The sequence below is a fragment of the Hyla sarda genome, chromosome 4, assembly GCF_029499605.1.
Source record: "Hyla sarda isolate aHylSar1 chromosome 4, aHylSar1.hap1, whole genome shotgun sequence".
Classification (NCBI taxonomy): domain Eukaryota; kingdom Metazoa; phylum Chordata; class Amphibia; order Anura; family Hylidae; genus Hyla; species Hyla sarda.
The window spans coordinates 150,591,302-150,614,880 of NC_079192.1; the positions used below are offsets into that span (position 1 = coordinate 150,591,302).

Consider the following 23,579-nt stretch of genomic DNA (forward strand, 5'->3'; position numbering starts at 1 on the left):
GAAATGTGTAAACCAAAAGGTGCAAAAAAGGCGCATATAAACCCTGCTTGCGCCTTTTGTAGACACAAAAAATAGTCTAAAGACAATGATAAATGTCGGCCAATGTGTTCACTGTACTTCAACAGGCCGCCATAGTCACCAAATCTCAATCCAATAAAGCACCATTGGTGAGGTGGAACTGAAAATTCACGTCATGGATGTAACATAGTTCATGAGGTTGAAAAAAGACCCGAGTCCATCAAGTTCAACCTATATCCCTAATGAGTCCCTACTGAATGTGCAGTCATGGATGTCCATATGGACCAAAATCTCTGAGGAATGTTTTCAGCACTTTGTATAAAGTATGCTACGAATAATAAATGCAGTTTAGAAGGCATAAGGGGGTTCCAACCCATTACTAGCAAGGTGTACCTAATAAAGTAACCAATGAGTGTATATCAGTCACTTCCCTGAAATTCAGCCTCCTGTTTTTTTCTGATCAGACACACAAGTTCAGATTTTACCCTGTTCTCTTTCGCTATACTATACTACCAGTCCAAGGGTGCATCACAAAAGCATCACCTAGGCAGCCACAATCCAAAACCATGTCTACTTGTTGGGATGACCGTGTTTTTGTTCTCCCCCATATTCTACTATATAGGCTAAGAGACCATAGGTATACATACAGTCAGGGAACCTGAGTTGTCATCTTCTCCATAATAGATTCCAATACCACTCCAACCTCCATGGAGGATAATAGGTGCTGCCTGTAAGGTGATCCAGAAGTAGTAATAAAACTTATTTTATTAAAACATGCATGTTTTAATAAAATAAGTTCTATTACCATTACTGGATCACCTTACTGTCAGCGGCTATTATCCTCCGTGGAGGTTGTAGTGGTATTGGGAGCGTGAGGAGTAATTTGCAGCAGCCTTAAATGACTAAGTGTATATACGTGTTGTGCCACAATTTGCATAACTGTTTTAGGTGAGTTGTATTACTGAAGCCAGAGTCACACTGTTGTCATGCAACAGCCCCAATGTGATATTTTTTAAGACACACAAGAAAAAGAACAGGCTAGAAACTAACACATAGAATTCCTTAATGGAGCACACAGGAAACAACAGAATTTGTCTGGAGTTTCCCTTTAATATAGTCTTTCAAGCACATTTAAGATGGAGTTTCACTTGTTATTTACACAAATAAGGAGCATCCAAAACCTGTTACGTATTTATCAATGTTGCTAAACCTTAGCACAATACTATCTAATACAGTAATAAGCTTCTAGGCTGCCGCCAGAGAATTTATAGTGTGTTGCTTGATTTCCAAAGCAAGGTCACACACTGCAATTCCTATAAAGCTATGATGTTGACAATTTTTATTAATTGCAAAAGGCAATAACGTTAAGGGTATTAAAAATGAGGTTTATCCTGTCATTTTGACAACTAGATACTATCTTGAGCTTGTGTGCTCTGAATTAGAGTATAATACTTGGTCATTATGTTTCATATTCCAAAGAATTTACAACTCCAGTATGAATGTTTCCTACATATATAGATATATGTATATTTTTAAAACTATATACAAAAACATGTCAATAATGTATTTTTGCACTTTCATTGAAAGTTTAAAAACAAGATAAGATTAGGCTGGCAGGATTACACCAGTTCAGGTGCATAGTTTTGTTTTCTTTCATCAAATAAAACCTTTTAAAATAGGTATGATTTCCTTGTCAAAACAAAAAAACTCCTTTCAATGAAATTCAACATGAAAAGCTTAATACTTTCCTTAAAAACCATGAATGATATACAAAAGAATTATTCCTGGTACATCTGACTTACGACTCAAGCTTAAAGAACACATTCTGATCTAGCCAACTTAAAACATATTTTCAATGTTTTCAATACTTTCTAGCTGCCCTATAAAATTTAATGCTGTAAAAAGTAGTTATAAAAACAGTTATTTTAGTTTTATGTTGCTTTCACAGCACAATACTGCTTTTTGGCAGTTATTTCTGAGAAATAGCCAGTTCATCTGACTAAATTTACTTTATGACAACAAAATTGATGTAAGTAATGCATCTGTAAGACTGTCTCCAGCTCTTCTTGCCATTTATAAAGCTTCTTCAGGTTCTTCTTTCCTTATAATTGTATCAGATATATTTGTGCTACTGTCTTTAGTGTCTTCTGCTTTTTCTTCACTTCTATCGACAACAGTCCCTTTCTGTAGTATTTCTGTAGCTTCATGCTCTAACACTTCTGAAGGAGTTAATGGATCCAGATGAATGCTACTTGGCTCACTAATGTCAGAACATTCAGATTGGGGAGCTTGTTTACTAAAATATTGATCAAACCCAGCATCATCTCTAGAAATATCTGAATCTGGATCATAATCTTCCTTTAGCACCAAACACACATTATCGTTCTCGTTTGTAATAATTTTGCTATCCGTATGCTTACTTGGTTCAGTACTGCTATCCGTATGCTTACTTGGTTCAGTACTAGTCATTTCAGAAGACACCTTCTCTTGTACAATGTCACAATCATCTTTATTATAAGAGTCTATAAGTTGAGTTCCTTCTTCTGATTTTGGAGAGCAGCTGTCTGGAATTTCAATGTTTCCAGGTACCTGCATAACAGATGTAGTGTGTGCTTCACTTAATACACTTGTATTGCTTTCATGTGAATTGTCTTCTTCCTTGGTAGCAACTGGGGTGTCTTCTTCCAAGCTAAAATTAAACAAATCAGTCATTAACAAAAGGTGAAATCATAAAAGGTAACTCATAATGAAGTATAAAAATGCCTAAAACACAGAGATCGTGCTAACAAACCAACCTTTAAACACATTACTGAACGTAGTGTCATCAGAAAATGACCTACTGTAAAATTAAAGAGTACCTGTCACCAAACTAAACTTTTAATATATTGTTCCTTATGTAATTATAAGACACTTATCTACCTTTATGGGCCTCATTTACTTAGAGTGTAGGGTTTTTACTAGTGCGAAATGTTGTTTCAAACTTGCAGGATTCCAGTCTATTTACTATGGGAAAGCGTTGGGAAACTATTCTGACCAGCTTTTTCTAGGTGGAAATTTACAGCCATTTATCCACAGGATTTTCTGTGAATTCAATAGTAAATATGTCAGGATGTGAAACCTCGCCCTTTTTGTGCCAACCATGCCCCCTTTTTGGCTTATTATAGTACAAAGTCAGGTTTCTCAGATTTTCCTGTCGCACACATGTTGCAGAGACTCTGTGCCAAAATAACCAGACAAAAACTGGTCGGTTTTAACTTAGTAAATGAGAGCCTAGGTGACTCTGTTCTGTTCCTTGCCACAAGTCAAACAGTTAGTTTGGTCTACTCCCGGCCTGGCAGGAGACCAAGTGCGTGCGGGGCATGGCGGGGCATGGTGAGGCACAGCTCTCGCAGGCTTCAGTGAAGTCGCCCCTGCTGGGGAACGCCCACTTTCTCCTGCCGGAAGCTCACACAAAATGCGAGCAAGGGGAAAGGTATGATATACAGCTTTTTAAAGCTTGGAAAAAAATTTTAAGGGCAGGAGGGGTGTTAGGAGTAGTAAGGGAATGCAATCTGGGTTAGTTTAGAAAATATGGTTTAATGACAGGTACTCTAAGCTTTCAAAATTTTTGGTGATTTTCTTTTTTTGAATCTTCAATTTAGTTATCTAGATTAAAAAATATTCCTGAATATTTTCATTATATTACGCCAGGAGTTCCAGTTCTGTACAGATCACTTTCCCGTAGTGTCTTTCTTATCACAGACAGGATTACAGAGAAAGGTGAAACCAAGATATACAGCTAAAACAGAACCTACCACCATTCAGAATAACTGACACTCAGAAGGCAGCCCCCCCCTCCCTATAGACTGACCTCTGCACAGGTCCCAACCCAAGCCAAGAAAACGATCCCATTTGTGCAAATAAGATCTGGGCCAGTCTATTCTGTCTATAGACAATTAGAAGATAAAAAAAAAACCACTAAAATAGATTTTTCTGCCACTAATCAGTTCAAGAAAAAAAAAATAGGGAGGGAGATTCCTTTTTAAATACAATTTACTTATTCCTTTTAATTCTGGTACTATTAACTACTGTTATTTGATAATATTTAAACATTATGATCTTAAGGACACAGCCTATTTTGGCATTGAGGACCGGGAACATTTTCATTTTTTCCTCCTCACCTTCGAAGAGATATAACCTTTATTATTCCATTCACATAGCCATATAAGGGGTTCATTTTGCGCAACCATTTGTACTTTTTAATGACACCTTTCATTTTACTGCTATTTACAGAGCCCTTTATGGTAAAACTGACATGTTATATTTATTCTGTAGGTCAATACATTTAAAATGATACCCATGGTTAAATGTTTTCTATTATTGTACTACTTTTAATTAACACACATTTTTTTAAACAAAATAAGTATGTTTAAAATGACCCTATTCTAACCCTTAAAATTTTTTTCATATATGGGGGCTCATATTTTGTTCCGTGATATGTCGTTTTTATTGGTACTACTTAGGCGTATATGTGACTTTTTGATTACTTTTTATAACTTTTTGTTGGATGTGATGTGATCGAAAATCAACAATTTTGGACTTGTATTTGTTTTATCTCATTTACACCGCTCACTGTAGGCATAGCAGTGACCAATGTTATCCGTGATTGCAGGAGACATCCAGGAGCAGCTGAGCGGAGCTCTGTCAGGCATCTTTTTTCATTGCACCAATGTGATTGCACCAATGAGTATCTGTACCACAGACATATGAGGGCTTGTTTCTTGTGGGAACAATTGTGCCCCTTAATGGCATAAAATAGTAATTCACAGTGCAGTAAAAATGACGTTATCTTTTTCCTGTGGGTCAGTACAATTATAGCAATCATTTTATATAGTTTTTGTAATGTTTTACTACTTTTTCCAATTGAAACTTAATTCTGACCCCTATAACTTTTTTCTGTATTAAAACTGTTTAAGGGCTTATTTTGTGCAGTGACCTGTAGTGTTTATCATTTTTATTTTTTTCCAAAGGATAGGATGTTTGATTGCAGGGGTCCCGCCACTGGGGACCCCCGCGATCTCTCCTGCAGCACCCCTGTTTCTCAGCTGCACAGAGCAAAGATCGCTCTGTGGCTGATGACGGGCGATGAAGGGGACGATCCTTGTTCTGTGCAGCTGAGAAACGGGGGTGCTGCAGGAAAGATAGCGAGGATCCCCAGCAGCAGGACCCCCGCGATCAGACATCTTATCCCCTATCCTTTGGACAGGGGATAAGATGTCTAGGGGCAGAGTACCCCTTTAAGGACATTCAATGGGTTGATTGTAGGGCCTCAATAAGCTGGAATGACAATTGTAGTCCCTTACCTGTCTCTGTGCCGTCAGATCGGTGCTCTGACTTTCCAGGCTGCCTCGGAAGGCTGATAACACTAATCAATGTTATGCTATGGCAGAGCATTGAACAGCATTTGCAATCAAAAGATGCATGTAATAGTCCTCTATGGGGACAAAAAAAATTAAATAGTGAAAATAATAATTAAAAAAGTGGTAATAAATGTGAAGTATGGGCTGCCCCGCTCATCATCTTATCAGGAGATTAATATTGACAATCGGGTTAGTGGGGTTGATCCATATGTCAGTTTCCCTTTAAAACCTCCACCTTCTCTAATTTTTTTTATGAAATGTTATTAAATTTTTTTTTTTTTAAAACACACGTGGAATTGATTAAATTGAATTTATTTTTTGGTTAAAGTGTTATAGGGATCAGAAGAGGACAATTTTTAATACTTGATTCCTTATGCCAAATAACTTTTGTAATTGGCTTCCATAAAAAAAACAAATTTAAAAAAATACACGGGAAGTGTTTCTCTGCACTGAGCTTGATTGACAGCTGCAAAAAGCCTCACTGACAGCTGCACAGACTAAAAGCTGTACAGACTGAAAGCTGCAAAGAGACTGACAAAGATACACAGACTGAAAGCTGCTGCACAGAGCTTGAAATCTTCTATTCATCACAGCACTGCAACGATGTAAGGGCGGAAGTGGTCCCCCAACATGCTTCAGTGATGTTAGGCCTGATGGGAAATGCCCACTTTCTTCTGCTGAGATATTTCACTATGTGAGCAAGAAGAAAGGTAATATACAGAGCTTTTTAAAGGTCTGAATTTTTTTTTAAAGGTGGGAGGGGTGTTAGGAGTAGTCAGGGAACATAGCCTGAGTTAGTTTAGAAAAGTTTATTTAGTGACAGGTACTCTTTATGCATACAATATATTATTTTATTAAAACAAAACCTTTATAAATTGGGTATGTGTTTAATCTTATAAACCTACAGAATCAAGATAACATGGAATCTTTGCCACAAAGAGCACGGTGTATATATATTTTTGTTTTGCTGTATATTTAGTAATGTCCTCACAAATTACAGTTGATCCTAGATAAAACAAGCCCTCATATGGCCTTGTAGGCGGAAAATTGAAAGGGTCATGGTTAATCAAAGTAAGAAGGAAAAATTTAAATGCAAAAATGAAAATTCACTGTGTCCTCATGGGGTAAAAAAAATAGTCCTAGGGGAATTCCCATGGCAATTATTTGATGAATGCTGCAGAGTTAGAGAGAAAAGCTTAGTTTTAAACCATGACGCAGGAAAAGTGTCCAGGACACTGTCCTCGGCTTCTTCCCGACTGGCTCACCTTGGTCTCTCCCTGCTTCATATATAGGGAGAGACCGATCATTTAAACAGGCCAGGAGGGCAGAGCTTCAACCGGACACTTTTGCAATGCTATGGCTCAGTTTTAAAGTTTATTACCTGAAATGCTATAGTTTCAGAGAAAAGTTGATAGTGATGAAGGATCTTGTTCTGATTTCATGCTGTCCATGATTCAGGCAGCATGAATTTTCTGACAGACTCCCTTTAAACTTATGTTACACAGACAATAGAGATGTAATATCACATTATAATTTTACTAAGAACAAAACATCTAAAGAATTACCTTTCATCTCCTTCAGCATGTGAGTCAGGTTTTTCCATCTGCAGATATTAAAATCTCAATTAGAAAATATATTTTTTATTAAATAAATATAAAGGGAACATAGGTTTATACTACAAAGCTTCTAAAATACAGCAAAACTATATATAAACTCTTTAATCAGTATTTAACCCAATATTTATGGAAATCATTTTTTTTTGGCAGGGCATGCAAGAAAAAAATAAAAGCACAAAGCGCAAAAGCTTAAAACTCCTGAATGGTAGGGCAGACTGATGTCAGTGTGCAACCTACTGCAAAGGGAATAAGTAATCTCTTGGGTAATAATATAATAGTAGACTGAGTATTGAAATATAAAAAAGGAAAAAATTGATTATTGAATCAGCAAAGCAATGTCCAATGTAGTTAAAACAAGACAAACAACTCCTCCACTGATAGCAATAAACCATATTCGAACCTGGCAGGAACTCTTTAAGGACAAGCCTTAGACCACAGGGATTCTGGAAAGCAGCACAAACCCATATGGACACTATTTTGCACTTTGCACAGTAAATAGAGGCATATGGATATATTTAACATATATGCCAGGATTTCTTTCGGAAAAATGCATGGTATAGGTTGTTGGTAAGATTGAGTAGGCCACTACATGAATCGTTGTACTCCTTTTACATGTCACCAATGTGCTGAACAAGTGTGGTGAACAAGTCACATAGACTTGCATGGGACTTCAGAGAACCGCCCCCCACTATCTTTGCATAAGAGTGTTGGTTGGGGTTGATTTAACTCTACTATATTTGACATAAGTTAAGATAAGTTGACATATAAGTAATAAGTAATGTGCACCAAGTTTCATAAAAATATCTCCAGCCATTTGGAAGTTATGATGGAACATACATTGAGATATACAGTTAAATTAAATTAGTTTATAGTAAACATATTTTACAAAATAACAATCCGAAAAATGTGCAGATAGTTACAGTAAAATAATTTACGGTATACACATTTTCTAGGATACCAAACAATATCAGTGATAGCCTGCCTATGGGTACCCATACTAAAGAAACTAAACAGCAATATTTCCCATATTCAAGTAAATTTCAGGATCCAGTAAATAATAACAGACATATACCAAGTGAATGTTATAGCGTTTGGGATTTGATGGACCAAATAGTATCAGATAAAAAGGATCATGTCCCATAGAAAAAATAAGGTCATACACAGTATGGTGAACAAGGCAATTAAATAAAGCACGAAAAATAGTGATTCAATTAGGCCATGAGGTGCCTGCGAATCTAGACATAAAATCCACCTGCATTTGGTTTGGAGAAGTTTTCTATCCCATTCTCTACCCTGAACATGGCGGGGTACCAATTGAATGCCTATGAACTTAATTACCATACCTTAGGATCCCCATCATGGTGAATGTGAACATGCCTGGAAATTGCCGTATCATGGGCATGCACAATATCACCATGGTGATCCCGAATCCTTCTCCTAAATTTGCGTTTAGTCTTCCCAACATAGTCCATGGGATAGGGGCATTGGGCCAAATAAATTACCCCTACTGACTTAAAGTTGATAAAGTCCTTAATAAAACGTGCCCCTGTTGCAGAGCTTGTAAAAGTTTTGGTTGTACCCATAGAATCACACGCTACACAGGTGCCACATCTAAAAGTGTCCAGATGTTTACGTCTGCGCCAGCAATTGTCTCCAGTAACCGTGGTATATTGGCTCCTAACCACGGAAACTTTGATACTTGGACCTTTCACCTATAATGTCCCTTATATCAGTATCATCCTGAAGAATGCCCTAGTACCTCTTAAAAATCATATGTACCTCTCCATGCTGGTTATCAAATGCACCAATAATCCGGATAATCTCCTGGTTGTCACTTTGTTGTTTGGGGATCAATAGATCCCTCCTCCTCTGAGACATAGACCAGTCAAAAGCCATCCTAAGGACATCATCTGGATACCCTCTTGTATGGAAGCGATTCCTGAGGTCAGGGGCTTGTGTAACAAATTCCCCTGTACTGGAGCAGTTCCTTATAAGGCGGAGATATTGGCCCCTCAAAATGCCATACCTTAGGGCCAATGGATGGAAACTCTCCCACCTTAGGAGGCTGTTCGACGATGTGGGTTGCCTGTAAACACTGGTGTCTATATTACCACTGATGTTCCTGGTAATGAGTACATCCAAAAATTTATAGCGGCTCAATTAACTGGTGAAGTGCAATCCCAATAGATTGTTGTTGAGCAAATCCACGAAGTGCTGGAACTCCTCTCCTGTTCCCACCCACAACACAAAGATGTCATCTATATACCTCAGCCAGATGGCTGAGTTCCTCTCCGAAGACCAGCGTAGCCTCCCACCACCCCAGGATCAAGTTGGCATAAGAGGAGCTCCCCATTGCGGTGCCCCCGAGCTGGTGGAAGAAGTGGTCACTGAGGAGGAAATAGTTGTGGGTGAGACAAAATTCGAGGAGCTCAAGAACACAATCACTGTGTGGTGCCAACTTAATGTCCCTCATTGACAAAAAAAATGCTCCACTGCTCTCAGTCCCAATTCATGTCTTATTGAGGTGTAGAGAGCCTCTACATCTATTGAGGCAAAAATAATACCCTTATCCATCGAGATGCCTTCCAATTTGGACAGAAGATCTGCCGTGTCTCTTATGTATGATGGCAGAGTGACTACAAATGGGCGGAGTATTTGGTCCAGATACCTGAGTTTTGTGTCAGGTTACCGACTCCCGAAACAATAGGCCTGTCCTTTAAGGGATCCACACCTTTGTGAATCTTCGGGAGTGAGTAAAAAGGTGGTATTATCGGATTTTCTGGACATAGATATTGTAACTCATCAATAATCTCGTTTTCAAATGCCCTCATAAGAATCAACCTCAGTTTATGCATAAATATCCTGGTCGGGTTTGACCCCAGTTTTTGATACGTCGTGGTATCCAACAAGATAGTATGGCACATATTGACATACCCTTCAGTATCCATCACCACCACGTTGTCCCCTTTTTCTGACGGCTTTATGGTGGTGGTGGTTGAATCGTCAGATAGTGCCTCAAGGGCCATCCTCTCTACAGGCGTGAGATTATCCCAAGAGCCCCTTTGCGACTGCTCCAGATTTCTGAGTTCCCTGGAAACCATATTCAGACAATCCGATAATGGTAGCATTCGGGTACTTTTATTATGTAAGGTAGTAAAACGAGCCTTTGGTGGGATCTCTATTAACCTCTGTTTCTAGAGACATAAGGGTGTTCAAGGTAACCACCTCTGAGACAGGGATGTTAAGTTCCTGTGCTTTTTTCTGGGCAAGGTACCAGAGATACGGGGGTTGCCCTTTTTAGGGAGAGTGCTCCAGTGACGTATTAAACAGCTAAGGGAAGATAAGAAGTAGGGCCAGCCATTGGTGGCCCACATCCTAAACCCCCTAAGGGTCATAGTAGGTAGTATAGGGCTAACTGGTACTATACAACCTAACTTTCAATGGCCGTTGCCAGTTGTCTTACCTACTAATAATATCTACTGGTACTGGCTTTATTATACCCATTACAGTTGCTGCTGTGCATTGAGCACTTTTGTTACTATATGTTTGTCTGTCCTTGTGTACATTGTTATTTTGCTACTATATTTTAAATTTGCTTAATAAAGGCTAAGTTTTAGTATTTTTTGCTTACTAATCGGACAAAGATGGACCCCAGTAATAGCAGTTTTTTCATCTATGGTGTTGACAATGGGAGAGCGGTCCACCTGTTCACCAACGGCGGCGCCGCGATACGACCGCGGTTGCAGTTGGCTGCTATGGCAGCAGGTCAGATCATGAAGAAAAAAAAATTTTAAAAAGCGCAAAAATCGCCAATTTTGATAATATAGCAGAATAAAAAAAAAAATCAGAAGATCGCACTTATCGCAAAAATGATACCAATAAAAAGTACAGCTCATCCCGCAAAAAAATAAGCCCTTACTCAATGGCATCGGAACGAAAAAATTAAATAAAAGTTACGGCTGCTGAAAAATGAATGGCAGAAAAAGAATTTTGCTCAGAAAAGGAAAAAACATAGAAAGCTATATAAAATGGGTATAGCCATAATCGTACTGAGGAATTGTATATGAAAAGAGAAAAAAATAGAGAAACCGATGGGCATCTAAGCGTAGTAGCCAATATGTGTGTACAGTAGAAAGGTTTGCTCACCTTTCTGTGTTGTACCATGGGCACAACACCATTTAGCGCTTGCTTCCCACACTCGGGGGATAAAATGGAGGAGTGCAACCTGCACTGTTCCCGTTCCAGAAGAGGTGCACGGTCAAAATCGTAGAAACAGCAGTGGATCCAGGTGATCCCATCAATGGACGTGCTTTGATCGGCGCTCTCCTCCGTGGATCAGCAGAATAAAATTCAATTAACCGCTAGGACACGGATAACTTGTAAAAGAACCAGGAAGATTTATTCTTCCAGCATGCAAAATGTACAGAACGACACGTTTCTAAGGGCAGGGACCCCCTCTTCTTCATCAGGCTGATGCAGAGGGGGTCCCCGCCCCTCGAAACGCGTCGTTCTGTACATTTTGCATGCTGGAAGAATAAATGCCAGAAACTTTTCAGTTTTTCGCAATATTTTGGAGTTTTTCACAAAAAATGCTGCATTTGGCAACGAATGAATGAAAAAGTAAAATATGTCACAAAAAACAAGCTCAATCCCTCCGCTCAGAAAAAGCATTCTAAAGTTATTACCATTTAAAAGAGACCCAGTAAAAAAAAAAAAAAAAATTTAAAGCATCCTGCTCATTAAGGTAAAAAATGGGTCCGTCCTTAACCCCTTAAGGACCAAGCCCATTTTCCCCTTAAGGACCAGAGCGTTTTTTTGAACATCTGACCACTGTCACTTTAAGCATTAATAACTCTGGGATGCTTTTACTTTTCTTTCTGATTCCAAAAATGTTTTTTCATGACATATTGTACTTTATGTTAGTGGTACATTTTTGTCCATACTTGCATCGTTTCTTGGTGAAAAATTGAAAATTTAGCATTTTTCTAACTTTGAAGCTCTCTGCTTGTAAGGAAAATAGACATTCCAAATAAAAATTATATATTGATTCACATATACAATATGTCTACTTTATGTTTGTATCATAAAGTTGACATGTTTTTACTTTTGGAAGACATCAGAGGGCTTCAAAGTTCAGCAGCAATTTTCCAATTTTTCACAATTTTCAGGGACCAGTTTTGATTTGAAGGGCCTTCATATTAGAAATACCCCATAAATAACCCCATTATAAAAACTGCACCCCTCAAAGTATTCAAAATGACATTCAATAAGTGTGTTAACCCTTTAGGAGTTTCACAGTAATAGCAGCAAAGTGAAGGAGAAAATTCAAAATCTTCATTTTTACACTCATGTTCTTGTAGACCCAGATTTTGAATTTTTACAAGGGGTAATAGGAGAAAAATTGTATTTTGGAAAGTGAATTTTGCTGAAATGGTTTTTGGGGGGCATGTCACATTTAGGAAGCCCCTATGGTGCCAGAACAGCAAAAAAAGAAAACACATGGCACTCTATTTTGGAAACTAAGCGAGCGTTAACACCTCACAGGTGTTTGACAACTTTTTGTTAAAGGGGTATTCCAGGCCCAAACTTTACTAAGCCCCCCATGGTTCCAGAACAGTGGACCCCCACATGTGACCCCATTTTGTAAACTACACCCCTCACAGAATTTAATAAGGGGTGCAGTGAGTATTTACACCCCACTGGCGTTTGACCGCTCTTTGGGACAGTGGGCTGTGCAAATGAAAAATTCCATTTTAAATTTTCACGGACCACTGTTCCAAAAATCTGTCAGCCACCTGTTGGGCTTAAATTCTCACTGCACCCCTTATTACATTACATGAAGGGTTAAGTTTCCAAAATAGGGTCGCATGTGGGGGGGGGTCCATTGTTCTGGCACTATGGGGGCTTTGTAAACAAACGTGGCCTTCAATTCCGGACAAATTTTCTCTCAAACAGCAAAATGGCGCTCCCTCTCTTCTGAGCATTGTAGTGCGCCAGCAGAGCACTTTACATCCACATATGGGCTATGTTCTTACTCAGAAGAAATGGGGTTACAAATTTTGGGGGCTTTCTTCCTATTTTCCCTTGTGAAAATGAAACATTTAGGGTGTTCAGCATCTTAGTGGAAAAATTTTTTTTTTTCATTTTCCCATCAAAATGTAATGAAAATTCATCAAACACCTGTGGGGTGTTAAGGCTCACTATACCCCTTGTTAGGTTACGTGAGGGGTGTAGTTTCCAAAATGGGGTCACATGTGGGTATTTATTTTTTTGCGTTTATGTCAAAACCAATTTAGGCCTCAAATGTACATAGTGCACTCTCACTCCTGAGCCTTGTTGTGCGTCCGCAAAACATTTTGCGCCCACATATTGGGTATTTCCATACTCAGGAGAGATCGAGTTACAAATTTTGGGGGGTCTTTTTTTCCTTTTAACGCTCGTGAAAATACAAAGTATGGGACAACACCAGCATGTTAGTGTAAAATGTTTTCTTTTTTTACACTAACAGGCTGGTGTAGCCCCCAACTTTTCCTTTTCATCAGGGGTAAAAGGAGAAAAAGTCCCCCAAAATTTGTAGTGAAATTTCTCCCGAGTACGGAAATACCCCATATGTGGCCCTAAACTGTTTCCTTGAAATACCACAGAGCTCCGAAGTGAGAGAGCACCATGCGCATTTGAGGACTAAATTAGGGATTGCATAGGGGAGGACATAGAGGTATTCCACACCAGTGATTCCCAAACAGGCTGCCTCCAGCTGTTGCTAAACTCCCAGCATGCCTGGACAGTCAGTGGCTGTCTGGAAATGCTGGGAGTTGTTGGTTTTTAACAGCTGGCTACTCCGTTTTGGAAATGCTGCCGTACGATACATTTTTCATTTTTATTGGGGGGGGGGGGGGCGCAGTTTAAGGGGGTGTATATGTAGTGTTTTACCCTTTATTATGTGTTAGTGTAGTGCTGTGTTTTATGGGTACATTCACACGGACGGGGGTTTGCGGTGAGTTTCCCGCTAGGAGTTTGCACTGCGGCGAAAAATTTGCCACAGCTCAAACTTGAAGCAGGAAAATTCATGTACCTTTGGGGGGGGGGCACACTTGTTGGAAAACTTTCAGCTAGGTTCTGTTACCTAACTCAGTATTTCCCAACCAGTGTGCCTCCAGCTGTTGCAAAGCTACAACTCCCAGCATGTGATGATCGCCGAAGGGCATGCTGTGAAATGTTATGCAACAGCTGGAGGTACGCAACTACAACTCCCAGCATGCAGAGACAGTTGTTTGCTGTTTGGGCATTCTGGAATTTGCACTTTTGCAACATCTGGAGGGCTACAGTTTAGAGATCACTGCACAGTGATCTCCAAACTGTGGCCCTCCAGATGTTCAAAACTAGAAATCCCAGCATGCCCAAACAGCAAACCGCTGTCTGGGCATGCTGGGAGTTGTAGTTTTGCATTATCTGGAGGGCTACAGTTTAGAGACCACTGTATAGTGGTCTCAAACTGTAGCCCTCCAGATGTTGCTAGTCAACTCACCGGCTTCTGTAGTCTGCAGCAGAGAGCCAGCCGCATGTCAGAGCCGCCCGCTGCCGATGGGTAAGTGGTCCTTCGGCGCTGGTCACCGTCGGTCCCGCTGTTCTGTCTGGACCAGACCACAGTGGGTGGGCAGATCGGGGGAACCGAACATTAACCCCCCCCCCCCCCCCCCCCCCGATCTGCTATTGGTCGTCACTTCTGAACGACCAATAGCAGGGATAGGAGGGGTGGCACCCCTGCCACCTCACTCCTATCCCTTCAGGGGAATCGGGGGTGTCTTGGACAACCCCGATCACCTTCATTTTCCGGGTCACTGGAGACCCGTGTGACCCGAAATCGTCACAAATCGCCGGTGTGAATTCACCGGCGATCGCCGACATGAGGGGGGGGGGGTGTCTCAGGACCCCCCCTGGGCATCTGCACGGGGTGCCTGCTGATAGATATCAGCAGTCACCCCGGTCCAGTCCCTGCCGTGCATACAGGTACACCCTTGGTCCTTAAGTACCAGCGAGCAAGGGCGTACCCATACGCCCGTGGTCCTTAAGGGGCTAAAGTGTACCTGTCGCCAACAAAACTTTTGATATAATGTAAATAATACCATTAAATGTATATTTGTAATATACATTGATTTAAAAATGTGTATATTTTTGCGTGAAGAAATGCTGTCCCTGCAGCTATTGCCTGTGTCTCTCTATGAGGAGTCCAAATAAAGGAAGTGATGGCAGGCGAAGCAGGGCTCTGTGCAGGCTCCTGGTTTGTCAATCATCCTGCTGTGTGAGCCAGGGGCGTGTCATAAATCCTCAGTGTGCAGAGCCCTGCTTGTCCTCAGTGCACAGGGCCCTGCTTGTCCACCCAAACTTCCTGTATTTGGACTCCTCATAGAGACACACAGGAAATAGCTGTAGGGACAAAAATATACACATTTTAAAGTTACACTTTAAAGTTATATAATATAGAAATAGTGATACTCCTCATGTAAACACATAGGGCAGCTTATCTTAAAATGACAGGTACTTTCCCACATATTAAAAATATAGCTTTCCGGTCATCTCCAGCCTGTTTGCAGCTGGTTGTTATTGTCGATCATTGAAAACAGAGTTGGTTGACATTAATTCTTGCAGTTACGTAAACAGCGTAGCTCATGGGGCTACACCTTTTGCGCAACTCCCATTAATATTGATGGCAGTTATGCAAAATGTGCAACACCGCCAACTTGCCTGTTTACAGCGCCCACCCATCCTTGACAGTTGCAAACAGGCTGGGAAATTCTTGGAAAGCCATCTTTTACATTTATTGGAAAATCCATTTAAAGTCCAGTTTCTGAAATAAAATATACATGTTTTAGGGTCAATACACTCAAGTGCATAATTTTTCAGAAAAAAAACCCTAACTTTTAGCTTACAGTGCAGTGAATGCTTGGATCAAGGTGCTTACTGTGCCTTGTACTGTAACTCAATTACAGTTATCAAATTATTCAAATACAACACAGAGGCCCAGGTTTACTAAAACTAACTTATTGTTTGACAGATCAAACTTAGATGAATAGTCCTCAAATGTTCCAGATATAATCAGTTGGCTTACTTCAAACCAGAGTTGTGTGCCGAAATTGTGGTGCATTTATGTCACACCCCTTTTACAGAAGCTACATGCCTTTGTTGGACCAGGCGGAAAAGTGTCTATAACTCATAATCATGTAAGAAAGTTTTATTGACACAAACTATATGCAAAATGTTTCCTTACCTTTTCACGAATCTTCTTCAGTTCAATTGAAAATTGAAGTCTTGATCTAAAAATAAAGATTAACCCAATATAACAATTTTAAACTTAAACAACTTTAAACTTAAACATAAATTACCCTTCTAAATAGAGAACATATATGCTAACTTAAAAATGTCTTTAGTTATATACTTTCTTTCATTGATAAAGCATACCTATGAGGCAAAACAGAAAAAAACATATACTCTTAAAATCCAGAAATGTGAAACATGCCAAGTTACTTCTACATTTGTCAGATTGCATTGTACTACATAAAAAGCAGCAAAACCAGTCACTGAAATATGAATAATGCATAAAGAACATTTTAAAAGTAATTTTAGGTTAAGAGTGTACTGTTTTTATTTTACTACACATGGCAAACCTGGTCATCTAAAACAAGGTCATCTAAACAATACATATACAGCTGGTCAACATAAAAGTATACAGGTAATAAAAAGAAAAAAAAACAAAGCAACTGAGTACATTGACATAGCAGAAAGACAAACGTTATTATAAGAAAATGATAGCTTGAAAGAGAAGTCTAATAAAGGCATATATGAATGATTTTAGATGTGCAAAGCAAAGTAAAACAAAGTAAAACAAAGTAAGAAAATAGGCACAAATGAAACTTCTCCAAAAGACTACACCCTTGTCCAGACCAAATTGTTTTGTTATCCATTTTTGGTTGTACCATATATTACGGTATATATACTGGCCTTATTCTCTTGAGACCAAAAGACCAACTTTTTTAAAGGCCACTTTTTCACGCAATTTTGAATGAACATCTCAAATAGCTTTCACTGTATTCAAAGCATATACATAAGATATTTAAGTTAACTTTTAACCATTTATATCCTTAAGTTAACTAATTGTGTCACTTTTAAAATACAGCCAAAATAACACTGATAAGGATAATCATTAAAGTGTGCAAATTATTCATATACTTTAGCAGCTCCAATTATCTTAACTACCTTATAGCACTATGAATTATTTATTTGTTGAAGATACACTGTTGAAGCGATAACACTGCCTGACATGAGTGATCTGTAAAGTCATCAGTTCTATAAGTCTGTTAACCTTTAACAAGGACCTTTCTCGCTTTCAGAAATACCTGGCAAAATGTTCTTTAGTCACAACAGCAAAGTCAGTTTTTATGTGCTGAACTGTGTTGTATCTAGCAACCCCACCTGTCTAGTAAGGTTATTTATCATGGCCTAAATGATAAATGACAACGTTCCTTTCTGCGACATTTAGCATGCTGGGCCAATGTATTTTGTTACATTTCTGCCTTAGTAATCATTTCACCTAGTGAAAGAGATTAAGTGATATATGAGTATTTAGGTACAATGTAAGTATCATCATATTTGTGGGAAAATTACACAACATACTACCAGCTCACATATCCATTGGAAACATAAGAAAAAAATTAGCTAGCAAAAAGTTAAGTAAAATGATCTGTTACAACTGCTAGCATTGAATAACTTTATCAGATCGGTTAATAGTTAAATGGTATCTGCAAAATCATACCTTGCCAGTTTATAGTCCTGTCGTTACTATATACCATCCAGTTACCTAGTAGTCTATGTGAATAAAGAACACAATTGCCCAGCGTACAGTTCTTTTTTACCCAGTCCTCAGGCTTACATAAAAGCAACTGCATGTCAACAAATTTTTTTTTGTTTAAAAAACTAAAACACAATCTGCTCAGTTAGGTTTACTAGTTGTATTCCCTAAAGCTAATATGTCTATATGTCTGATGTTTATGTTACTGATGATTGGTATTGTTATTGTTTTGAAGCAACAGTAGAGCTTGCGGTGCACATGGAGCCAGGCCTAGAATGATAGCATAGAGATAAATCCCCTCATCTCCTTGTTAAAACATCCTATGTGCACAGGAGGAGGGATGTTAGGTACCCAGAGCTCTCTGCATTAAAGGGTTACTTCGCTGGAATTTTTTTTTAATCAACTGGTGGCAGAAAGTTAAACAGATTTGTAAATTACTTCTATTTAAAAATCTTAATCCTTCCAGTACTCATCAGCCGCTGCATGTTCCACAGGAAGTTCTTTTCTGTCTGGCCACAGTGCTCTCTGCTGACAGCTCTGTCCATTTTAGGAACTGTCCAGACTAGAAGCAAAGCCCCATAGCAAACCTATCTTGCTCTGCACAGATCCTGACACAGACAGAGTTGTCAGCAGAGAGCACTGTGGTCAGACAGAAAGGAAATTCAAAAAGAAAAGAACTTCCTGTGGAGCATATAGCAGCTGATAAGTACTGGAAGGGTTAAAACATTTTAATAGGAGTAATTTACAAATCTGTTTAACTTTCTGCCACAGTTGATTTAAATTTTTTTTTTTTTTTAAAAAGGGTATTTCCGGCAGATTACCCCTTTAAGAGAAGTCCAGGCCCCTTTTCTCATCTATGATGGAAAGTGAGTTATACTAGAGCTGCATGTACGGACTCCTCCCCCCGACCTCTGTATGGGTGTGTCAGCAGTTATAGTAACTCAGAAATGCTGAATAGCCCGCTTTGATAAATTGAAATTGTGTTACCTGGAGCATCTGCCTCAATGAGGCTCAATAATTATATGTACAGACACACACACACATATATATATATATGTACTGAATATAGCACTGTAGAGAGCGTGCTTCGATTACATTGACCATATATGCATTCATAGTATCATAATCCTTTTTTTTTACAACTAGACCCAGTCTTTTTCCTTGCTTTGACAGGTTTTCTGTTTGGGACAGAAGAATTATTTTATTCCTGACTGCAGTATGGAAAAAGTAAGTGAGGTACAGTATTGTAAAATGTATTTTAAACAAGGAAACAAAAAAAACCTGGAGAATAATTTATATGATATATGTAAAAATTAGTTTAATTAGTTATTCGTATTAATCTATGTATTAACCGTTTCTTTAATGTGCCAGCAATAAAACTTAGTATGGGCGTGGGTAAGAAACTGGAACAGTCACTGCTAACATTCCAAAATATAAGCAACATATATAAGCAACAGAAATAAGTTCACAAGTCTTTACTATTTAACAATTTCACGTTTGACCCCTTGTGCAGTGTAGAAGCATGGAGGTAAAATACTACATTCAAATATCTCGAAGTGTTCCTAATTTTTCTACTTTATGGCATTTTACAAAAGAAATGTAAAATGTACAGACATTTTGTCATTTCAGATTCTGCTGTGAAACTTCAACTTCAGAACAGCTCTACTTAAAATGCCCTGTCTCATTCATATATATATATATATACATATACATACACACATACACACACAACCAGACACACACATATATATATATATATATATATATATATACACACACACATATACACACACACACGTACACTGCTCAAAAAAATAAAGGAAACACAAACAACACAATGTAACTCCAAGTCAATCACACTTCTGTGAAATCACACAGTCCACTCAGGAAGCAACACTGATTGACAATCAATTTCACATGCTGTTGTGCAAATGGAACAGACAACAGGTGAAAATTTTAGGCAATTAGCAAGACACCCCCAATAAAGGAGTGGTTCTGCAGGTGGTGATCACGGACCACTTGTCAGTTCCTATGCTTCCTGGCTGATGTTCTGGTCACTTTTGAATGCTGGTGGTGCTTTCACTCTAGTGTTAGCATGAGACAGAGTCTACAACCCACACAAGTGGCTCAGGTAGTGCAGCTCATCCAGGATGGCATAGCAATGCGGGCTGTGGCAAGAAGGTTTGCTGTGTCTGTCAGCATAGTGTCAAGAGCATGGAGGCGCTACCAGGAGACAGGCCAGTACATCAGGAGACGTGGAGGAGACAGTAGGAGGGCAACAACCCAGCAACAGGACAGCTACCTCCGCCTTTGTGCAAGGAGGTGTAGGAGCACTGCCAGAGCCCTGCAAAATTATCTGCAGCAGGCCACAAATGTGTCCACTCAAACGGTCAGAAACAGAGTCCATGAGGGCCCGATGTCCACAGGTGGGGGTTTCGCTTGCAGCCCAGCACAGTGCAGGACATTTGGCATTTTCTAGAGAACACCAAGTTTGGCAAATTCACCACTGGTGCCCTGTGCTCTTCACAGATGAAAGCAGGTTCACACTGAGCACACGTGACAGAGTCTGGAGACGCCATGGAGAACGTTTTGCCTGCAACATCCTCCAGCATGACCGGTTTGGCAGTGGGTCAGTAATAGTGTGGGGTGGCATTTCTTTGGGGGGCTGCACAGCCCTCCATGTGCTGGACAGAGGTAGCCTGACTGCCATTAGGTACAGAGATCCTCAGACCCCTTGTGAGACCATATGCTGGTGCGGTTGGCCCTGGGTTCCTCCTAATGCAGGACAATGTTAGACCTCATGTGGCTGGAGTGTGTCAGCAGTTCCTGCAAGAGGAAGGCATTGATGCTATGGACTGGCCCGCCCGTTCCCCAGACCTGAATCCGATTGAGCACATCTGGGACATCATGTCTCGCTCCATCCACCAACGCCACGTTGCACCATAGACTGTCCAGAAGTTGGTGGAAGCTTGCTTTAGTCCAGGTCTGGGAGGACATCCCTCAGGAGACCATCCACCACCTCATCAGGAGCATGCCCAGGAATTGTAGGGAGGTCATACGTGTGCGTGGAGGCCACACACACTACTGAGCCTCATTTTGACTTGTTTTAAGGACATTACATCAAAGTTGGATCAGCATGTAGTGTGGTTTTCCACTTTGATATTGAGTGTGACTAAACATCCAGACCTCCATGGGTTGATAAATTTGATTTCCATTGATAATTTTTGTGTGATTTTGTTGTCAGCACATTCAACTATGTAAAGACGAAAGTATTTCATACGATTAGTTCATTCAATCAGATCTAGGATGTGTTATCCTAGTGTTCCCTTTATTTTTTTGAGCAGTGTGCATGTAATATATATATATATATATAGGTGCAAATCAAAAAATGTTGCAGTATCTTGTAACCTTTTTTATTGGACTAACAGAATTTTGTAGAGACAAGCTTTCGGGATTCCTCCCTTTAACAAATCCAAAGCAAATCTCTTAATAGGGATTTGCTTTGAACTTGATAAAGGGAGGAATCCCGAAAGCTTATCTCTACAAAATTCTGTTAGTCCAATAAAAAAAAAAAAAAGTATTACAAGATACTGCAACATTTTTTGATTTGCATCTGAATCACTGGACTAATACGGCTACTCAAATTTACTATTTATCTATATATCTATAGGGTTCCGATGCTTGGGAGCTACACTACAAATCACTGGTGTAGTCACGTCACCCCCATATTGTTGAAATATAGGGTTACATGTTCAGCTGAAGTTTAAGTATCTTCAGTCAATTAATGGAAGATCTATGCAGAGAACTATGCAAAAGCAAACCCAAAATAATGTTTTAAAATCTGAATAGATGATTAAGAAACTCAACAAAGGAGTTACAAATAAGAAATATTTGATAATACTATAATAACTTGGCTGTGATCCTACTCTAGAAAATAAAACATTACTGTATTACTACCCTCTTATAAACGTTGCATGGATTTGCATTGTTCTGGACATGTTGGCAGTTTACACAAATTTCTTGTATTCTCTAATAGTAATTTATAGTAAATCACTATATGCTCTTAAAGAGTAGTTTAAATTTTTTTTTTTTTCATTCTACATCCTCCACAACCTAAGTTATAGCATAGTATGTATCTTGTAATTTTAATATTGACACATTATAGCATAATTAATACTTTAGCATAAAAGGTTAATCTTTTCTAATATTGTTAAAAGGGTCTTCCCAAAAACAACATTTATCTCCTCATTCACAGATAGCTATTAAATGTATGGTCAAAGGGGGCCTTATTCCTAGGACCTTTACACTCCCTGGAAAAGGGGTTAAAGCATGGTGAAGAGGAAACTGAATTAAGTGGCTGTTTACCATGGGTACTGCTGCTTCATTAAAAATTTATGATCCGTGGGATCTCCTAGCATTCATACATATGACACCTATCCCATGAGACGTGTATATGTCAAAATGAAAACAGTTGTTAACATATTGTTTAAAATAAATTAAGCTGTATGCTACACAAAACTTTGGTCTGTACCTAAAAGCCACACACTAATTGTTATGGTAGTTTAAGGGCAGTAAGTAAAAGTCTAACTTACATAGACATGTCTCCTTCATGAGTTGAGGAAAATATGGAAACTGAGATCAAAAGAAAAAAACATGAATTCACTTAAAAAAAATGACACGGTTTACAATACCAACGATAAAATTAATAATGATGATGAAAAAAGGCTACAAAATAAACAAAGAACACATAGAACAACATGTTCTTACCATTTTCTGTGACCACTTGGCATGAATGAGTGTGATTTTCACTCAAATGTCTGGCCATATCATCTAAACCAGAAACGTCAGTCAGGAAATCACAGTTCAGGCACACCACAGTTATACGCCTAATAATGCAAAAAATATTACTAGGTGAAAAGATAAATTGTCCATATTACAATTGTTAATATGAGAAATAGCCCTTAAATATACCGGCAACATTATTCTACAATTATTTACATCTAAATCCAAAAATATGTGGTGTTCCACAACAAGGATAGGTGATAAAAGTTCTATTGCAGGAGGACTGAAAACAGGTTAGGCCTCTTTCACACTATGAAATAGTTCCGTTTAGGAACTTCCGTCACAAGTTCCGTCACTATATCGGCGAAACCCGGCTGTTACAAAACCCCTGACGGCTGTGACTAAATTGCATTGCAGCCTATGGGGTTGTGTAACTGCCCGTTTGCACCCGTATATGCCCGTAATTCATTACGGGCGTTATACAGTGACGGGACATCGTGGCGGAAAAATTACTGCATGCAGGGGACATGTGTCCACCTTTTGTTTCCATAGCTGTACTGAGCAGCAGTGTGCACACACAAACACTGCAGTAGTAAGGGGACACTTAGGTCCTCCATACTAGTGATGGGTCAGACCCCAAGCAAACAAATATCACTATCATACTATGAATAGGTGCTAGATGTTGTATGGGGACATATCTGGAACTTCGGTTTTCTATCCTGTTACACACCTCCATCTAGCATGTTGTTAAAAATAAATAAATGGACATTTTCTTTATGGAAAGCAACACTAAAATGTGTAGTCTAAAATGGGACCATAGAAAGTATTTCATAAACATTTAACTTTTAAAATGACAAAAAGTTCTAAAATATATATTTGGAGAAATTAAAGGTGTAAAAAAAAATTGCAAACCGTCCAGTA

At 39.0% G+C, this 23,579-nt stretch overlaps 1 protein-coding gene across 7 annotated transcripts in view; it reads right to left on the reverse strand.

Moving 5' to 3' along the window:
* Window positions 1–833: 833 nt before the first annotated feature.
* Window positions 834–23,579, reverse strand: part of ZNF280D (zinc finger protein 280D) — a 181,449-nt gene continuing 158,703 nt past the window's right edge. For all 7 annotated transcript variants that reach the window (XM_056572395.1, XM_056572389.1, XM_056572394.1 and 4 more), the window contains 5 exons: window positions 22,644–22,762; window positions 22,469–22,508; window positions 16,299–16,344; window positions 6,983–7,020; window positions 834–2,707 (listed from right to left, as the gene is read on the reverse strand). In XM_056572395.1, coding sequence (XP_056428370.1) covers window positions 2,092–2,707; window positions 6,983–7,020; window positions 16,299–16,344; window positions 22,469–22,508; window positions 22,644–22,762 — 859 coding nt within the window. In that variant the 3' untranslated portion in view covers window positions 834–2,091. The remainder of the gene's footprint in view (window positions 2,708–6,982; window positions 7,021–16,298; window positions 16,345–22,468; window positions 22,509–22,643; window positions 22,763–23,579) is intronic.